The sequence below is a fragment of the Pararge aegeria genome, chromosome 25, assembly GCF_905163445.1.
Source record: "Pararge aegeria chromosome 25, ilParAegt1.1, whole genome shotgun sequence".
NCBI classification, from domain to species: Eukaryota; Metazoa; Arthropoda; class Insecta; order Lepidoptera; family Nymphalidae; genus Pararge; species Pararge aegeria.
In genome coordinates this window covers 327,349-344,543 of record NC_053204.1, presented here as the reverse complement: position 1 = coordinate 344,543, position 17,195 = coordinate 327,349, and the positions used below count along the sequence as shown (strand labels likewise).

The window sequence follows — 17,195 nt, the reverse complement described above, 5'->3', positions numbered from 1 at the left end:
TCCGAAGGTGAAGGAGGGGAAGAGCAGGGGTCCGAAGGTGAAGGAGGGGAAGAGCAGGGTTCCGAAGGTGAAGGAGGGGAAGAGCAGGGGTCCGAAGGTGAAGGAGGGGAAGAGCAGGGGTCCGAAGGTGAAGGACGGGAAGAGCAGGGGTCCGAAGGTGAAGGACGGAAAGAGCAGGGGTCCGAAGGTGAAGGAGGGGAAGAGCAGGGGTCCGAAGGTGAAGGAGGGGAAGAGCAGGGGTCCGAAGGTGAAGGAGGGGAAGAGCAGGGGTCCGAAGGTAAGGAGGGGAAGAGCAGGGGTCCGAAGGTGAAGGACGGAAAGAGCAGGGGTCCGAAGGTGAAGGAGGGGAAGAGCAGGGGTCCGAAGGTGAAAGAGGGGAAGAGCAGGGGTCCGAAGGTAAAGGACGGGAAGAGCAGGGTTCCGAAGGTGAAGGACGGGAAGAGCAGGGGTCCGAAGGTGAAGGACGGGAAGAGCAGGGTTCCGAAGGTGAAGGAGGGGAAGAGCAGGGGTCCGAAGGTGAAGGACGGGATGAGGAGGGGTCCGAAGGTGAAGGAGGGGAAGAGCAGGGGTCCGAAGGTGAAGGACGGAAAGAGCAGGGGTCCGAAGGAGAAGGAGGGGAAGAGCAGGGTTCCGAAGGTGAAGGACGGGAAGAGCAGGGTTCCGAAGGTGAAGGACGGGAAGAGCAGGGGTCCGAAGGTGAAGGACGGGAAGAGCAGGGTTCCGAAGGTGAAGGAGGGGAAGAGCAGGGGTCCGAAGGTGAAGGAGGGGAAGAGCAGGGTTCCGAAGGTGAAGGAGGGGAAGAGCAGGGTTCCGAAGGTGAAGGAGGGGAAGAGCAGGGGGCCGAAGGTGAAGGAGGGGAAGAGCAGGGGTCCGAAGGTGAAGGAGGGGAAGAGCAGGGTTCCGAAGGTGAAGGAGGGGAAGGTCCGAAAGTGAAGGAGGGGAAGAGCAGGGGTCCGAAGGTGAAGGAGGGGAATAGCAGGGGTCCGAAGGTGAAGGAGGGGAAGAGCAGGGGTCCGAAGGTGAAGGAGGGGAAGAGCAGGGGTCCAAAGGTGAACGAGGGGAAGAGCAGGGGTCCGAAGGTGAAGGAGGGGAAGAGCAGGGGTCCGAAGGTGAAGGAGGGGAAGAGCAGGGTTCCGAAGGTGAAGGAGGGGAAGAGCAGGGTTCAGAAGGTGAAGGACGGGAAGAGCAGGGTTCCAAAGGTGAAGGACGGGAAGAGCAGGGGTCCGAAGGTGAAGGACGGGAAGAGCAAAGGTCTGAAGGTGAAGGAGGGGAAGAGCAGGGGGCCGAAGGTGAAGGAGGGGAAGAGCAGGGGTCCGAAGGTGAAGGAGGGGAAGAGCAGGGGTCCGAAGGTGAAGGAGGGGAAGAGCAGGGGTCCGAAGGTGAAGGAGGGGAAGAGCAGGGGTCCGAAGGTGAAGGAGGGGAAGAGCAGGGGTCCGAAGGTGAAGGAGGGGAAGAGCAGGGGTCCGAAGGTGAAGGAGGGGAAGAGCAGGGGTCCGAAGGTGAAGGAGGGGAAGAGCAGGGGTCCGAAGGTGAAGGAGGGGAAGAGCAGGGTTCCGAAGGTGAAGGAGGGGAAGAGCAGGGTTCCGAAGGTGAAGGAGGGGAAGAGCAGGGTTCCGAAGGTGAAGGACGGGAAGAGCAGGGTTCCGAAGGTGAAGGAGGGGAAGAGCAGGGGTCCGAAGGTGAAGGAGGGGAAGAGCAGGGGTCCGAAGGTGAAGGAGGGGAAGAGCAGGGGGCCGAAGGTGAAGGACGGGAAGAGCAGGGGTCCGAAGGTGAAGGAGGGGAAGAGCAGGGGTCCGAAGGTGAACGAGGGGAAGAGCAGGGGTCCGAAGGTGAAGGAGGGGAAGAGCCGGGGGCCGAAGGTGAAGGAGGGGAAGAGCAGGGGTCCGAAGGTGAAGGAGGGGAAGAGCAGGGTTCAGAAGGTGAAGGAGGGGAAGGTCCGAAGGTGAAGAAGGGGAAGAGCAGGGGTCCGAAGGTGAAGGAGGGGAAGAGCTGGGGTCCAAAGGTGAACGAGGGGAAGAGCAGGGGTCCGAAGGTGAAGGAGGGGAAGAGCAGGGGTCCGAAGGTGAAGGAGGGGAAGAGCAGGGTTCCGAAGGTGAAGGAGGGGAAGAGCAGGGTTCAGAAGGTGAAGGACGGGAAGAGCAGGGTTCCAAAGGTGAAGGACGGGAAGAGCAGGGGTCCGAAGGTGAAGGACGGGAAGAGCAAAGGTCTGAAGGTGAAGGAGGGGAAGAGCAGGGGTCCGAAGGTGAAGGAGGGGAAGAGCAGGGGTCCGAAGGTGAAGGAGGGGAAGAGCAGGGTTCCGAAGGTGAAGGAGGGGAAGAGCAGGGTTCCGAAGGTGAAGGAGGGGAAGAGCAGGGGTCCGAAGGTGAAGGAGGGGAAGAGCAGGGTTCCGAAGGTGAAGGAGGGGAATAGCAGGGGTCCGAAGGTGAAGGAGGGGAAGAGCAGGGGTCCGAAGGTGAACGAGGGGAAGAGCAGGGGTCCGAAGGTGAAGGAGGGGAAGAGCCGGGGGCCGAAGGTGAAGGAGGGGAAGAGCAGGGGTCCGAAGGTGAAGGAGGCGAAGAGCAGGGTTCAGAAGGTGAAGGAGGGGAAGGTCCGAAGGTGAAGGAGGGGAAGAGCAGGGGTCCGAAGGTGAAGGAGGGGAATAGCAGGGGTCCGAAGGTGAAGGAGGGGAAGAGCAGGGGTCCGAAGGTGAAGGAGGGGAAGAGCAGGGTTCCGAAGGTGAAGGAGGGGAAGAGCAGGGGTCCGAAGGTGAAGGACGGGAAGAGCAAAGGTCCGAAGGTGAAGGAGGGGAAGAGCAGGGTTCCTAAGGTGAAGGAGGGGAAGAGCAGGGTTCCGAAGGTGAAGGACGGGAAGAGCAGGGTTCCGAAGGTGAAGGAGGGGAAGAGCAGGGGTCCGAAGGTGAAGGACGGAAAGAGCAGGGGTCCGAAGGTGAAGGAGGGGAAGAGCAGGGGTCCGAAGGTGAAAGAGGGGAAGAGCAGGGGTCCGAAGGTAAAGGACGGGAAGAGCAGGGTTCCGAAGGTGAAGGACGGGAAGAGCAGGGGTCCGAAGGTGAAGGACGGGAAGAGCAGGGTTCCGAAGGTGAAGGAGGGGAAGAGCAGGGGTCCGAAGGTGAAGGACGGGATGAGGAGGGGTCCGAAGGTGAAGGAGGGGAAGAGCAGGGGTCCGAAGGTGAAGGACGGAAAGAGCAGGGGTCCGAAGGTGAAGGAGGGGAAGAGCAGGGGTCCGAAGGTGAAGGAGGGGAAGAGCAGGGGTCCGAAGGTGAAGGAGGGGAAGAGCAGGGGTCCGAAGGTAAAGGACGGGAAGAGCAGGGTTCCGAAGGTGAAGGACGGGAAGAGCAGGGGTCCGAAGGTGAAGGACGGGAAGAGCAGGGTTCCGAAGGTGAAGGAGGGAAAGAGCAGGGGTCCGAAGGTGAAGGAGGGGAAGAGCAGGGGTCCGAAGGTGAAGGAGGGGAAGAGCAGGGTTCCGAAGGTGAAGGAGGGGAAGAGCAGGGTTCAGAAGGTGAAGGACGGGAAGAGCAGGGTTCGCAAGGTATGTTCCAAACTCCACCGCCAAATATGGTGAACACTGTGAAGAAACAGGACCTAGTTGAGGAGCAGGAGCAGAGCCAGCACACATGTAAGCAGGTGAAAAAGCAGGTACCCCTAAAGGAGGAGCTTAGAAAAAGGCTTTTCGATGAAGTAGAACCAGCTACTAGTGTTAAGAGCACTAGCGGCCACGCAGTGGCACCGAGTAGGGCTTCTACACGCAATGGCACGTCGAGAAAGTCAAGTTCAGCATCCATCCGAGCAAGAAAGACACGGCTGGAACTAGAGGCAGCGGAGGCGAAAGCGCGTATTGAGATGCAGCTAATTGAGAAAAGGTTGCAAGCTGATATGGCAGCACTAGATGAGGAAGCATACAGTCCACTACCGGAGGAGCATGAGGTGCGTAGCAATAATAATAGTTCTGTAGAGAAATGGTTAGAGCACAGTCAGCACGAGCAGTCAGCACAGCCCGTCCAGCAGGATGGTTCAGATTTAGGCGAGCTGTGCCCGCCCGCCGCTATAGGCGGTGGCACTGATGGGACTGTACACATGCTGGCTAGCGCACTCAAAGAAATGGCAACTATTGCTAAGCACAACGCACCACATGCACAAACACATAAGTTTTTAAGCCGTATTAGCACACAGAAGGATCTACCAACGTTTGAGGGCGACCCCATGGACTGGCTTTATTTTAAGCAAGCTTACGACGAGTCCACAAAAGTATGTAGCTTTAGCCCCAGGGAGAATCTGTGGAGGCTACGTAGTTACCTCCGCGGACCAGCAAAGGAAGCCGTCACGGCGCTGCTGATTAGCGCCACCACACCGGACATAGTAATGTCAGCACTGGAGCTACAATTTGGTAACCCCGATATTATTATCACTAGAATAGTACAAGATGTCCAGAAGCTTCCAGCAATGGCACAGGAATATCATAAGGATATAGTCAAGTTTTCCGTTAAAGTTCAAAATTTCGTCGCAGCAGTCCTCGCTATCGGTGAAGATGAGTACCTAAAAAACATGAATATCATGTCGGCCGTGTTGTCTAAGTTCCCAACGGTTTTGTTATCAAAATGGACGGACTACAGCTATCCGCTTATAACCGACGGATCTAAAGCCAAACTCGTAATATTATCCGATTTTTTAAAAGAGGGAGCAGTTAAAACTACAAAAACCGCGATTAATATTAATAGCATCAAAGCCGATCAAAACTTTTCAAAGCGAAAATATGCCGTAAACTATGTAAACAAATCTCATGTGTTATTACAAAGCGAATCTAACACGGACGCGGGTATGAAATGTCGGTTTTGCTACAGCGGGCCGAAACACAATCTACCAGGGCTTTGGTTTCAGACACATCATTCCATATGGATATTGCTGCGCCAACCTTGCCCTCAATTTTGCTACCATCTGTATAGATTCTCACTGCTTGATCGTTGTGCCTGTTTACTTCTTCCTGATCCGTGAGGCTTGTGAATTTGTAGTCTCTATTTGTTGCCGGATGTGGTAGTGTGGCATACTTGGCACTTCTTTCTACCTCCCTGTCCCCCAGCTCCGGCAGAGTAACACCCCTTCTCACTTCATACAGAGAGGCTGCTTCCCAAACTCTGAGATCGAGGGGAAGTATCCCCGCCAGGAGCAGAACGGCGTTCAAGGAGACCGTTCGGTAGGCCCTTACCATTTTCTGCCCAAAACCTCTCGGATCACCGCTACATTCGGTTCGAGGTTTCCTCCATCCCGGCGGCTACCCGAATAGTGAGCCGACCCGTGCCCGGGGACAGCCCTCGATGGGCTGTCCCCGGGCACGTGACGTGAGGAGGAAGCCGAGTGCCTCGGCCAGGCCATGTTGCAAGTTTGCGACGCGGCCATGCCACGGATCGGTCCTCAGCCTCCGAGGGGTGCAGTGTACTGGTGGTCCAGCGAAATAGCGCAGTTGCGCAAATCTTGCGTGGCTGCGAGACGCCAGTACACCCGGTGCAGACGACGGCGTCAGCGGAACGCAGACGCGGAGCAGCGCCTGTACGGCAATTACCGGGAAGCCGTCGGGACCTTGAAGGTGGCAGTGGCAACAGCCAAGAATCTGGCGGAGGAGGAGATGCTGGCTAGCCTCGACGCCGATCCCTGGGGCCGGCCATACAAAATGGTTAGGCGTAAGCTTCGCCCCAGGGCCCCACCGCTAACTGAATCTCTTCAGCCTCAGCAACTGGAGTTAGTGGTGGGGACTCTGTTCCCCAGGAGGGATGGCTTGGAGCCACCGTGTATGGCGCCACCCATCGGTGCTGCGGACGCGTCTTTTACGGGCGCGCCCGAAGTCACCGAGGGAGAACTGAGGGCGGCGCTGCTGCGGCTTCGAGCCAAAAACACTGCTCCGGGACCCGACGGCATTCCCGGCCGGGCCTGGGTCGTGGCTTTGGGTCGTGGAGACTCTGTCAGACCATCGGTACATCCGGTGGAGAGTCTCCGCATCCTGCTCGTTGCCTCAAAGTCAGACCGGAGGAGGGAGAGTAGTGTTTCCGAGATGGTCCCTAGCCCGCCTCGACCGGGAAATGGTGGAGGAAGGAGCCATTGTTGAGGCCTGGAACGCAGCCACCCCGGTGCTGACTGACGTTGAGGAGAGGGCGAGGCGTTTCCGCATCGCATTGACGAGGGTATGTGATGCAGCGATGCCCCGGACCAGGTGCCTCCCAGCCCGGAAGGCGGTTTACTGGTGGTCGCAAGAAATTGCTGCTCTCCGTTGCGACAGTAATCGGGCGCGCCGGGCTTACACCCGTTGCCGCCGAAGAAGGCCACTGGACGCGCCGGAAGAGGATCGCCTATATAAAGAGCTCCAGAGGGCAAAAAGGGCATTCCAGGTGGCCATCGCTAATGCCAAGGACTCCGCCAGCGAGGAGTTCCTGGCAACCCTGAATAGGGATCCATGGGGTCGGCCATACCGCATCGTCAGAGGTAAGATGCGGAGTGCCCCACCCATGAACTCCATGGAGCCGGAGCTCCTTAATCGGGTGGTGTCTGGACTCTTTCCTCAACCACCAGCTTTTACGCCCCCGACTATGACGATTCCATCATTCGGGGAGCGAGAAGAGTCGATAGAAGCCCCTCCATTCACAGAGGATGAATTAGGAGAAGCGTGGAACCACCTGCGGCGGTGCAAGAAGGCACCGGGACCGGATGGAGTCCCGGGAAGAGTCCTGGCGCTGGCCTTGAGGCACCTCGGGAGCCACCTTAGGCAGCTATTTAATGACTGCCTGGAGGCGGGGCGGTTCCCGAGAGTATGGAAACAGGGACGCTTGGTGCTGTTGCGGAAGGAGGGTCGTTCTCCTGATTCTCCTTCGGCATACAGACCAATTGTCCTTATTGATGAGGTGAGCAAGATGCTGGAGAGAGTTCTGGCCTCTCGTATTAACCAGCACCTCGCTCTGCAGGGCCCTGATCTTTCGGAACACCAGTACGGCTTTAGGGTAGGCAAGTCGACGATAGATGCCGTTGGTGCTCTGAAAAGTTTCTGCGAAGGAGCGCAGAAGGAAAGCGACGGGGTATTGGCGGTATCACTAGATATCGCCAATGCCTTTGGCACCCTGCCGTATAGCGTGGTAGAGGAGGCGCTCCAATATCATCGGGTGCCCCTGTACCTGCGCCGAATGATAGGGCACTACCTGGAGGAAAGGGTAGTGGTCTATCAGGGAAAGGACGGGGCGAGGCAGGAGAGGCGTATGGCTTGTGGGGTTCCGCAGGGATCGGTTCTCGGACCCCTGCTGTGGAACCTGGGCTTTGATTGGGCAATTCGTCCGGTTCTGCTGCCCCGGATGGTAATTATTTGTTACGCGGACGACACCATGGTTGCCGTCCGGGGAAGCAGTTATGAGGAGTCGGTGAGGAGGGCTACGGTGGCCACCGAGCTGATGGTCACCCGAATTGGCATGTTGGGGCTCAAAGTTGCCCTTCCAAAGACGGAGGCCGTCCTATTCGGGGGAACGTGTTGTCGTCGGTGTAGTATATGCAGCTGATGGTGTGCCGTGACACCGCAACAATCGCGAGGGGAATTTCGTCGTGGATACGCGACTTTTTGGCCGTAGTGCGCACTATCACCACATATTCGGATGTCAGACCCTGGGCCTCGTGGATGGTGTTCACTCGTGATCCCTGTCCCGTTCCATATCCCAAGGACTTCAAGAGAGCCTTTTCTTTTTGGGTATGGGTAAGGTACAAGGTGTTAATTGTCTCTTTAGGGATCTCGGCACCAGTGTAGTCCTTCAGGGTCAGGGACTGTATCCGAACGTTGGACGAGTATATGCCATCATACACTTCGTTGAGCGCATACGCCACGTCCATGGGGTTTCTGTGCGTGCACAACAGTTGTTTGCTGATAGTGAGGAATACGCTAGGGCGGGAGTACTTTAATGAGAAAGCGTTACTACGGTCGATGAAGGGCACCTGGTTTTCGTCGCCAATTATGAGCATTTCGCTGGCATGAGCAAGTTTCGCGGCCATAATTATCGATCCTGGGTGGCTCATGAGAGCTTCATCCACGATGAGGCGCTCGCAGTGCCTCTCGCTTTGCTCTTTGAATCCATTTACCAAGACCGATGCCATGGTGCGGACTTTGAGTGTTGATGCCGCTCCGTACTTTGCCTGCAGCTTCTCCTTCAAATCCTTTTTGGCCTCCGTGGTTGCTGTTAGAACCACGTCACGATTTATCTCGAAGTTCCTCACTATCCAGGTGGTCTTCCCACAGCCAGGAACTCCGTTTACCCAGGTGATTTTGGGTGCTTTCCAGGATTTCAGGGGCTCCTTCTCGTCCTTCGCTATCTTATTGCCTTGTTCGAGGATTCTCTGTCCCAGCATTATGTTGGTGCATTTTGCCAGGACAACTATTGGGTCGGTGGATGGTGTTTTGAACCGCGGCTTATTATCTTCTGCTTCCGCCTCTTCGTCCACCTCGACAAAACCTGCTGTTGCGCTGTATGCGGCCATGTGGTCGAGTTCTTCTACATTTCCATGTAGAGTTTGCCGACGTCCGTTGTCGTAAATAACCGCTTCAGCTTCCTGGAGTCTCACCGTCAAGAGGCCAGTGTTTTGATGTTTGTAGGCCTGCAGGATGTCATGGCAGGTCTTCCGGCTGACCTCTAGCTCAGCTTTGATGAGAGCCATGAACTCCAAGAATGCATTCATGATGTGGTCCATTGGTGTTACTACGACTCCGAGGGTCGGCGGTTCGACCAGGCCTTTTTCGGCGTTAGTCCGTTTGTCGCTGGGTGAAGTTTTGGGCTGTGGCCTGGGCTTCAAGAAAGCGGCCAGTGCACTGCCCACCTCTTGCGTCATTGACTCGGCTCTCTTTTTTGATTTTTCGCCAGACATGCTTGCTATTGCCGATTTGAACGTGCTGATGGCTGTTTTAAAGGCACGTGTCGGCGCAGAGGTTGTCTGGGAGGACTCCCCTTGAGTTTTCTCGGCCTCCTGCCACTTTTGTGTCAGCTGTTCCGCGCCGCTTTTCCGCTCCTGAGTAACCATGATGGTGGGTGGAACATTTTCCCAGTCAGGTGTTTCGCTGGGTTTTTTCCTGGGTTTGAGGTAACTAAGGTCCTCTCCCCTGTTTTCGTAGACAACTACCTGGTGCTTTTTCGATGCGTCTATGCAACCAAGGTAGTCCTCTATTGTTCCTTTTGTATAGCCCACCGCCATGGCGTCGACGCTAATTATTCGGGCAGGTGTGTCGCCCGTGCTGCAGAATGATGTTAGTACTGAGCTGGCCCTGGCAAATGGTGGTTCCAGTAGATTCCAGTTGAATATTGCGACAACTTTGTTCTTTGTGCGCAATATTCTACAGGGTTGTTGAGCTACTGTAACTTCTGGCAGGGCTTCATAGATTTTGCGTCGAATTGTATTTTTGGAAGTGCTTCCGTTCGCTAGCGCTGCGAGTCCTGGCGATATCATCACCCTGCTCGAGTCGCTCGCGATGCAGAAGCCTATCCCCAATCTCTCAGAGCTGTTATCCATAAACAGTGCCACACCACGGGTTCTTAACCCCGGATTTCCCCTTTCTGCCATTAGCAAGAGCTGCCTGGTAGGCATATCCTGCACCGGGCAGGGTTGTTGGGGTAACGGGGCCTGGGTGGTCCTGCTCAAGTCTGGGCTTGGCGGCGTCGGGTTGCTGTTTCTCCTGACGGCAATGAGGAAGATCTTCTCCACATACCTCAGGAAGTCTGGTCTTCTCTCTGGATCCGCTACGAGATCGTGGAAGCTTCTAGTTGAGATTTCTCGATCGATTTGATGTTCGAGCTCGTAGCGATGGTTCGAGAATCTTGGGCATTCTACTATAAGGTGTTCGACAGTTTCTGTTTCGTTTGGGTCACATTCGCAGGCTGGGCTATCTTTTAGCCTAAAGGCACCCCTCGTATTCATGTTCTAACCTAACCTAACCTAAATCTAGTTTTGACACCTTTAGACTTTAGATTCAAGATTTAATGTGAATATATGCATTAATAAAAACTCATTACTATTTTAATACTAGTTATGCTGCTGTTGATGCACTGATGAAAGCCAGATAGCTAGATCAGTGTTTAGTTAGTCGTAGTTGCCGGTGGGCTGAGGTCTAAAGGAATCCAAACTAGTTTTAAAAGGTTAGGTTAGGTTAGGTTAGGTTAGGTTAGGTTAGGTTAGGTTAGGTTAGGTTAGGTTAGGTTAGGTTAGGTTAGGTTAGGTTAGGTTAGGTTAGGTTAGGTTGCCCCCAAACTCATCGTTGCTGCAGGGGCGCTGAGTCGGCTCCTCCCTAACTTGGGCGGACCTGGCGTTGGCTGCCGCCGCCTGTACACAGGAGTGGTGCGGTCGATGGCCCTGTATGGAGCACCGATCTGGGCAGACGCTCTTGTCGCCCGTAATAGGACCCTGCTGCGAAGGCCGCAACGGGTCATGGCGGCAAGAGTGATCAGAGCGTACCGCACCATTTCGCACGAGGCGGCCTGCGCGTTGGCAGGGACACCCCCGTGGGACCTGGATGCGGAGGTGTTGGCGTGTGTGCACGAGCGAAGGGTGGAGGTCCGCATGCGGGGAGAACACCCTTCGCCGGAGAGGGTCACTGGGTGGCGGCGTTTAGCGCAGGCCGAGCTCTTTCGCCAATGGCGAGAGAGGCTCGAGTCGCCCAGTGCCGGTCTGCGGACTATTGACGGGATTCGCCCCGTGCTTCAGCAGTGGGTGGAGAGAAGACACGGGGTGATGACCTTCCACCTTGCGCAGGTGCTTTCAGGACACGGTTGTTTCGGAAAGTACCTGTGCAAGATCGCCGGTAGGGAACCTACCGAGGAGTGCCACGAGTGCGGCTGCGCTGTGGACACGGCGCAACACACGCTTGCCGATTGCCCGAGCTGGGCGGTGCAGCGGGCCGCACTCGTGGCGGTAGTGGGACAAGACCTCTCCCTGCCGGCTGTGGTCAGGGCCATGGCCGGCAGTGAGTTGTCTTGGGATGCGATAGTCTCGTTCTGCGAAGACGTGATGACGCAGAAGGAGGCTGCGGAGCGGCTGAGAGAGGATGCCGTGGACTCCCAGCCGATCCGCCGCAGGAGAGTCGGGCGCAGGCGGCTTGCACAAGACCGCCGCCTGCCTCCATAAGGAGGACCTCCGGGCGATAGATGCGGGGACATTTACCGCCCGTGGGAGATAGGTCCTCGTGCTGGAAGGCGCACTCTGTGTTCAAAGTGCGCCTTTGGCGAATGAGGGGGCACGAAATGCCCCCGGAGAAGGGTCCGCTTTAGCGGACGCCGCTGGCTGGGTCGCGGTCGTGTGCGAAAGCGTTCCCGTAACCCAGTCACCAGGCGAAGTGTTTGAACACCGTGGGGTTTAGTCGGTAAGAGTCCGACATAACCATTGCACCTCCCCGGGTGTGTTGGTATCCATGAGGATTCCCCACGTAAAAAAAAAAAAAAAAAAGGTTAGGTTAGGTTAGGTTAGGTTAGGTTAGGTTAGGTTAGGTTAGGTTAGGTTAGGTTAGGTTAGGTTAGGTTAGGTTAGGTTAGGTTAGGTTAGGTTAGTTCGGGCCTCACCTGGAGCATAATTTTTAGACGGCCGAGTGGAGCAGTGGGCAGAGAGACGGCCGAGTGGAGCAGTGGGCAGAGACCCAGCTTACTGACTCGAAGGTCGTGGGATCGATTCCCACAACTGGAAAATGTTTGTGTGATGAACATTAATATTTTGAGGTTAGGTTGATATATCGCGGCATCTGAGTTCGAATCCTGACGCTTTGTATGAACTTTTTTTTGGAGGTTGAAAGTTGGTTTCGTTGGTTTTTCAAAGGCCCTTTTCAGGGCCAGTGGTAGTGGCAGCGGTTGTTGTTGTTATTTGTTGTTGTCAGTGGTTGTTGTTATCGTTATTGTTATTGTTATTGTAGTTTTAAGTCTATTTTAGGTTGGATTGCGGTTGTTTTTTGTGGGTGGTTGCCTTTGTTTGTTATTGTTATTGTTATTGTAGTTTTAACAGGGATAGGGGGATTGTCAAAGGGCCCTTTTAAGGGCCACAGGTTGTTATTTCTTATCTTGTTCTGTTGACTGTTGGCTGTTGTTATTGTTTTTCTCACTTGTTGTTGTTAATTGTTAAGTTTGGCTGTCCCTGACTGTTGGCCTGCTGGCTTTACAGACAGGTGGACCGTCGGAGATGGCGGATGAATTGTCATCGGGGAGGGATGGCGCTCCAGGGCCGCAGACGCGTTCACGCCGGAGCAACAGGGCGGTTGCAGTAAGGGGCGGAGCTTCGGCCCGTACCCCTGTTGTTGCGAGGTACTCGCGCCGGGATGATTCCGTTTCGCCGAGCTCCCGGAACTCGTCGATGTCGCGGTGCTCGACGCCGGTATCAAGGGGGAACTTTGTTCTTTGTGCGCAATATTCTACAGGGTTGTTGAGCTACTGTAACTTCTGGCAGGGCTTCATAGATTTTGCGTCGAATTGTATTTTTGGAAGTGCTTCCGTTCGCTAGCGCTGCGAGTCCTGGCGATATCATCACCCTGCTCGAGTCGCTCGCGATGCAGAAGCCTATCCCCAATCTCTCAGAGCTGTTATCCATAAACAGTGCCACACCACGGGTTCTTAACCCCGGATTTCCCCTTTCTGCCATTAGCAAGAGCTGCCTGGTAGGCATATCCTGCACCGGGCAGGGTTGTTGGGGTAACGGGGCCTGGGTGGTCCTGCTCAAGTCTGGGCTTGGCGGCGTCGGGTTGCTGTTTCTCCTGACGGCAATGAGGAAGATCTTCTCCACATACCTCAGGAAGTCTGGTCTTCTCTCTGGATCCGCTACGAGATCGTGGAAGCTTCTAGTTGAGATTTCCCGATCGATTTTCCCGATCCCGATCGTCGAAGAGCAGGGGTCCGAAGGTGAACGAGGGGAAGAGCAGGGGTCCGAAGGTGAAGGAGGGGAATAGCAGGGGTCCGAAGGTGAAGGAGGGGAAGAGCAGGGGTCCGAAGGTGAACGAGGGGAATAGCAGGGGTCCGAAGGTGAAGGAGGGGAAGAGCAGGGGTCCGAAGGTGAAGGAGGGGAAGAGCAGGGGTCCAAAGGTGAACGAGGGGAAGAGCAGGGGTCCGAAGGTGAAGGAGGGGAAGAGCAGGGGTCCGAAGGTGAAGGAGGGGAAGAGCAGGGTTCCGAAGGTGAAGGAGGGGAAGAGCAGGGTTCAGAAGGTGAAGGACGGGAAGAGCAGGGTTCCAAAGGTGAAGGACGGGAAGAGCAGGGGTCCGAAGGTGAAGGACGGGAAGAGCAAAGGTCCGAAGGTGAAGGAGGGGAAGAGCAGGGTTCCGAAGGTGAAGGAGGGGAAGAGCAGGGTTCCGAAGGTGAAGGACGGGAAGAGCAGGGTTCCGAAGGTGAAGGAGGGGAAGAGCAGGGGTCCGAAGGTGAAGGACGGGAAGAGCAGGGGTCCGAAGGTGAAGGAGGGGAAGAGCAGGGTTCCGAAGGTGAAGGACGGGAAGAGCAGGGTTCCGAAGGTGAAGGAGGGGAAGAGCAGGGGGCCGAAGGTGAAGGAGGGGAAGAGCAGGGTTCCGAAGGTGAAGGAGGGGAAGAGCAGGGGGCCGAAGGTGAAGGAGGGGAAGGTCCGAAGGTGAAGGACGGGAAGAGCAGGGTTCCAAAGGTGAAGGACGGGAAGAGCAGGGGTCCGAAGGTGAAGGACGGGAAGAACAGGGTTCCAAAGGTGAAGGACGGGAAGAGCAGGGGTCCGAAGGTGAAGGACGGGAAGAGCAGGGGTCCGAAGGTGAAGGAGGGGAAGAGCAGGGTTCCGAAGGTGAAGGAGGGGAAGAGCAGGGGGCCGAAGGTGAAGGAGTGGCAGTGGCAACAGCCAAGAATCTGGCGGAGGAGGAGATGCTGGCTAGCCTCGACGCCGATCCCTGGGGCCGGCCATACAAAATGGTTAGGCGTAAGCTTCGCCCCAGGGCCCCACCGCTAACTGAATCTCTTCAGCCTCAGCAACTGGAGTTAGTGGTGGGGACTCTGTTCCCCAGGAGGGATGGCTTGGAGCCACCGTGTATGGCGCCACCCATCGGTGCTGCGGACGCGTCTTTTACGGGCGCGCCCGAAGTCACCGAGGGAGAACTGAGGGCGGCGCTGCTGCGGCTTCGAGCCAAAAACACTGCTCCGGGACCCGACGGCATTCCCGGCCGGGCCTGGGTCGTGGCTTTGGGTCGTGGAGACTCTGTCAGACCATCGGTACATCCGGTGGAGAGTCTCCGCATCCTGCTCGTTGCCTCAAAGTCAGACCGGAGGAGGGAGAGTAGTGTTTCCGAGATGGTCCCTAGCCCGCCTCGACCGGGAAATGGTGGAGGAAGGAGCCATTGTTGAGGCCTGGAACGCAGCCACCCCGGTGCTGACTGACGTTGAGGAGAGGGCGAGGCGTTTCCGCATCGCATTGACGAGGGTATGTGATGCAGCGATGCCCCGGACCAGGTGCCTCCCAGCCCGGAAGGCGGTTTACTGGTGGTCGCAAGAAATTGCTGCTCTCCGTTGCGACAGTAATCGGGCGCGCCGGGCTTACACCCGCTGCCGCCGAAGAAGGCCACTGGACGCGCCGGAAGAGGATCGCCTATATAAAGAGCTCCAGAGGGCAAAAAGGGCATTCCAGGTGGCCATCGCTAATGCCAAGGACTCCGCCAGCGAGGAGTTCCTGGCAACCCTGAATAGGGATCCATGGGGTCGGCCATACCGCATCGTCAGAGGTAAGATGCGGAGTGCCCCACCCATGAACTCCATGGAGCCGGAGCTCCTTAATCGGGTGGTGTCTGGACTCTTTCCTCAACCACCAGCTTTTACGCCCCCGACTATGACGATTCCATCATTCGGGGAGCGAGAAGAGTCGATGGAAGCCCCTCCGGTCACAGAGGATGAATTAGGAGAAGCGTGGAACCACCTGCGGCGGTGCAAGAAGGCACCGGGACCGGATGGAGTCCCGGGAAGAGTCCTGGCGCTGGCCTTGAGGCACCTCGGGAGCCACCTTAGGCAGTAGGAACATCGCTGGGTTTTAGTGGGTATTCTGGCCGCTTTATGCCGGTGAGTCCCACATACCCCTCCGGAAACGGCGCAGCTTCGGATGCGCTGTTTCCGGAGGGGATGCATAAACGCATTTCCCAGCGTTAAAAAAAAAAAAAAAAAAAAAAATAGGTTAGGTTAGATAACATCCAATCCTTATATTTTTTAATATCGCCAGATCAAACTTTTTTGTTTTTACTTACGTATTTACATTGACAGGTAACCGCAGTAATCAACGATTACCAATATAATATAGCTCCAGTCAAACCATTTGGCTTTACGTATGCACGTGCCCTGTGGGATCTAAACCGGATCTGCATGGTGGATTATACAATTTCTGTCATCGTTATACACCACACAGATTTTAGTACAGAGTTTATTATATATTAGCACACCCACGGAGATAGGAAATTTGGGGTCTGAGCCCCAGTGGCTTGAACAGAACATTAAAGTGTCGGTCCCCGTTATTACTAACATGTGATATTAAAAGTAGTTCTACTATAAGAGGGAGGAGGCGTGTACCCAGCAATGGGACATTCAAGCTATGGATGAAGATGATGGTGAATCACGTAGCAACGTCGCAAGTTTACCTCACTAACAGGATTCTACAAGGTATGTGTAGGAGCTTGTTCGTCGAGCAAGTATCTACGTCACCACGTACCACGAGCCAACTTTACAAAATATACGTCATTCAAGTACGGGTACGACGCGGTCTGCGCGAGCGCGCCCGCCGCGCCGCCGAACGCCATGTTAGTGAGGCCTCGCGGGCTCGAGCCCGTGTACTCTGCGGAACAGATTTAGCTCGATTCATTCATTTAATTCATCCATTACAACTCAAGCCATCGACCGCATATTGCTAACTTCCCATTGACATTGCTATTCCAAGTAAACGGTAAAATGGTTTTATACACACGGGTTTTTCACGCCATTGGTTGCCTTGAAGAGATCGAGGCCACTGGCTTTTTAACCGACTTCAAGAAGGAAGAGTTTCTTAATTCGTCGGAATCTTTTTTTTTTAATGTATTACCCGATTACTCGAAGACGCCTGAACCGATTTGCTGTTATTAAAAAATCAACAATAATGTAACCCAAAGTAGCAAATTTTTTTTTGTATTTAAGTTCCTGGGCGTATGTTGAAGTCAGTTTTTTTTTTAATTTAAAATAATGTATTTATTACGTATTATGTTATTTTGTTCTATACTTTGGTCTGTTGTATAATAAATGTGTATTCATTCATTAAGGTGCTTAATGTGTATATAAAACTTTAGAGATTATAGGTAATAAAATGGTAATACAAATTTTCCGCTCTCATAGTTCGCTCTTTCGTTCAATCGTTCTTTCGTTTACATATCATTCAACATGAACAGCTATTTGAAACGGAGCTCATCCGCGGAAGTATCACCACCATGTTTTATTCTGTCGCTGAGCAGCATTGTTGTAATGCAGCGTTCCGATCTAAAGCGCGTGATTACAGTCACACGAGCCCAAACACCTACCCACCAAATTGCTGCTGCTGTTTTAGTTACTTTCACAGCATTAGGTCAATACTATGGGATACTGCTGCTAAGGTAAGCAGTGGTTACCTGTACAAGGTGTTACATGCAATTCTACCCTTTGTAGCTATACCTATCCGCAACGGTATACGTCTCAAATTGAAGGACACGGGGCGACACGTCCCATTCATTTGTTCATTCACTCACATTCGGGCGTCGTGAGTTAAACACGTGTAGCAATGTCCCGCGACTCACCCAGGTACCAGTGCTTCAGCGAGTCGTAGGTGAAGAAAGACACCCCCGCGTAGGGGATCACCCCCAGCACAGTGGCGGGGTAGCCTCTGCGGACACGGAGACCAGTCCATTATTACCGGAAACAATTCGCTACTTTTCTTAATTTGTGAAACAGCTAAAAATTTGCGACTTTTTCTATAAAACCCCAGCGTACAGACAGTTGTCTGATTAAATCTGTACTCAAAGAATGGGATAAGTTATTAAAATAATACTATTTTTACAAAATTAAAATTAAAGCGAAGCAGCGTATCGTTGATAAGATAATTATACTAAAACAATGTCAGAATAAAATATACTGGTTGTTGTATGAAACAATAATAAATTGATTGAATTACATTGTAGTTTTGTTTGCTCCGAAAAATACAGAAGTTAAAAGATTAAAGGTGGAGAGCAATTAGATGAAATT

At 54.4% G+C, this 17,195-nt stretch overlaps 1 protein-coding gene across 1 annotated transcript; it reads left to right on the top strand.

Moving 5' to 3' along the window:
• Positions 1 to 6,679: 6,679 nt before the first annotated feature.
• Positions 6,680 to 11,120, top strand: LOC120634709 (the record flags this gene model as incomplete). Its single annotated transcript, XM_039905482.1, has 4 exons — positions 6,680 to 7,491; positions 7,745 to 7,907; positions 8,605 to 8,934; positions 10,236 to 11,120. Coding segments are annotated over 4 exons (2,190 nt in total), but the record flags the coding sequence as incomplete, so codon positions are not given.
• Between the last annotated feature and the right edge of the window lie 6,075 nt (positions 11,121 to 17,195).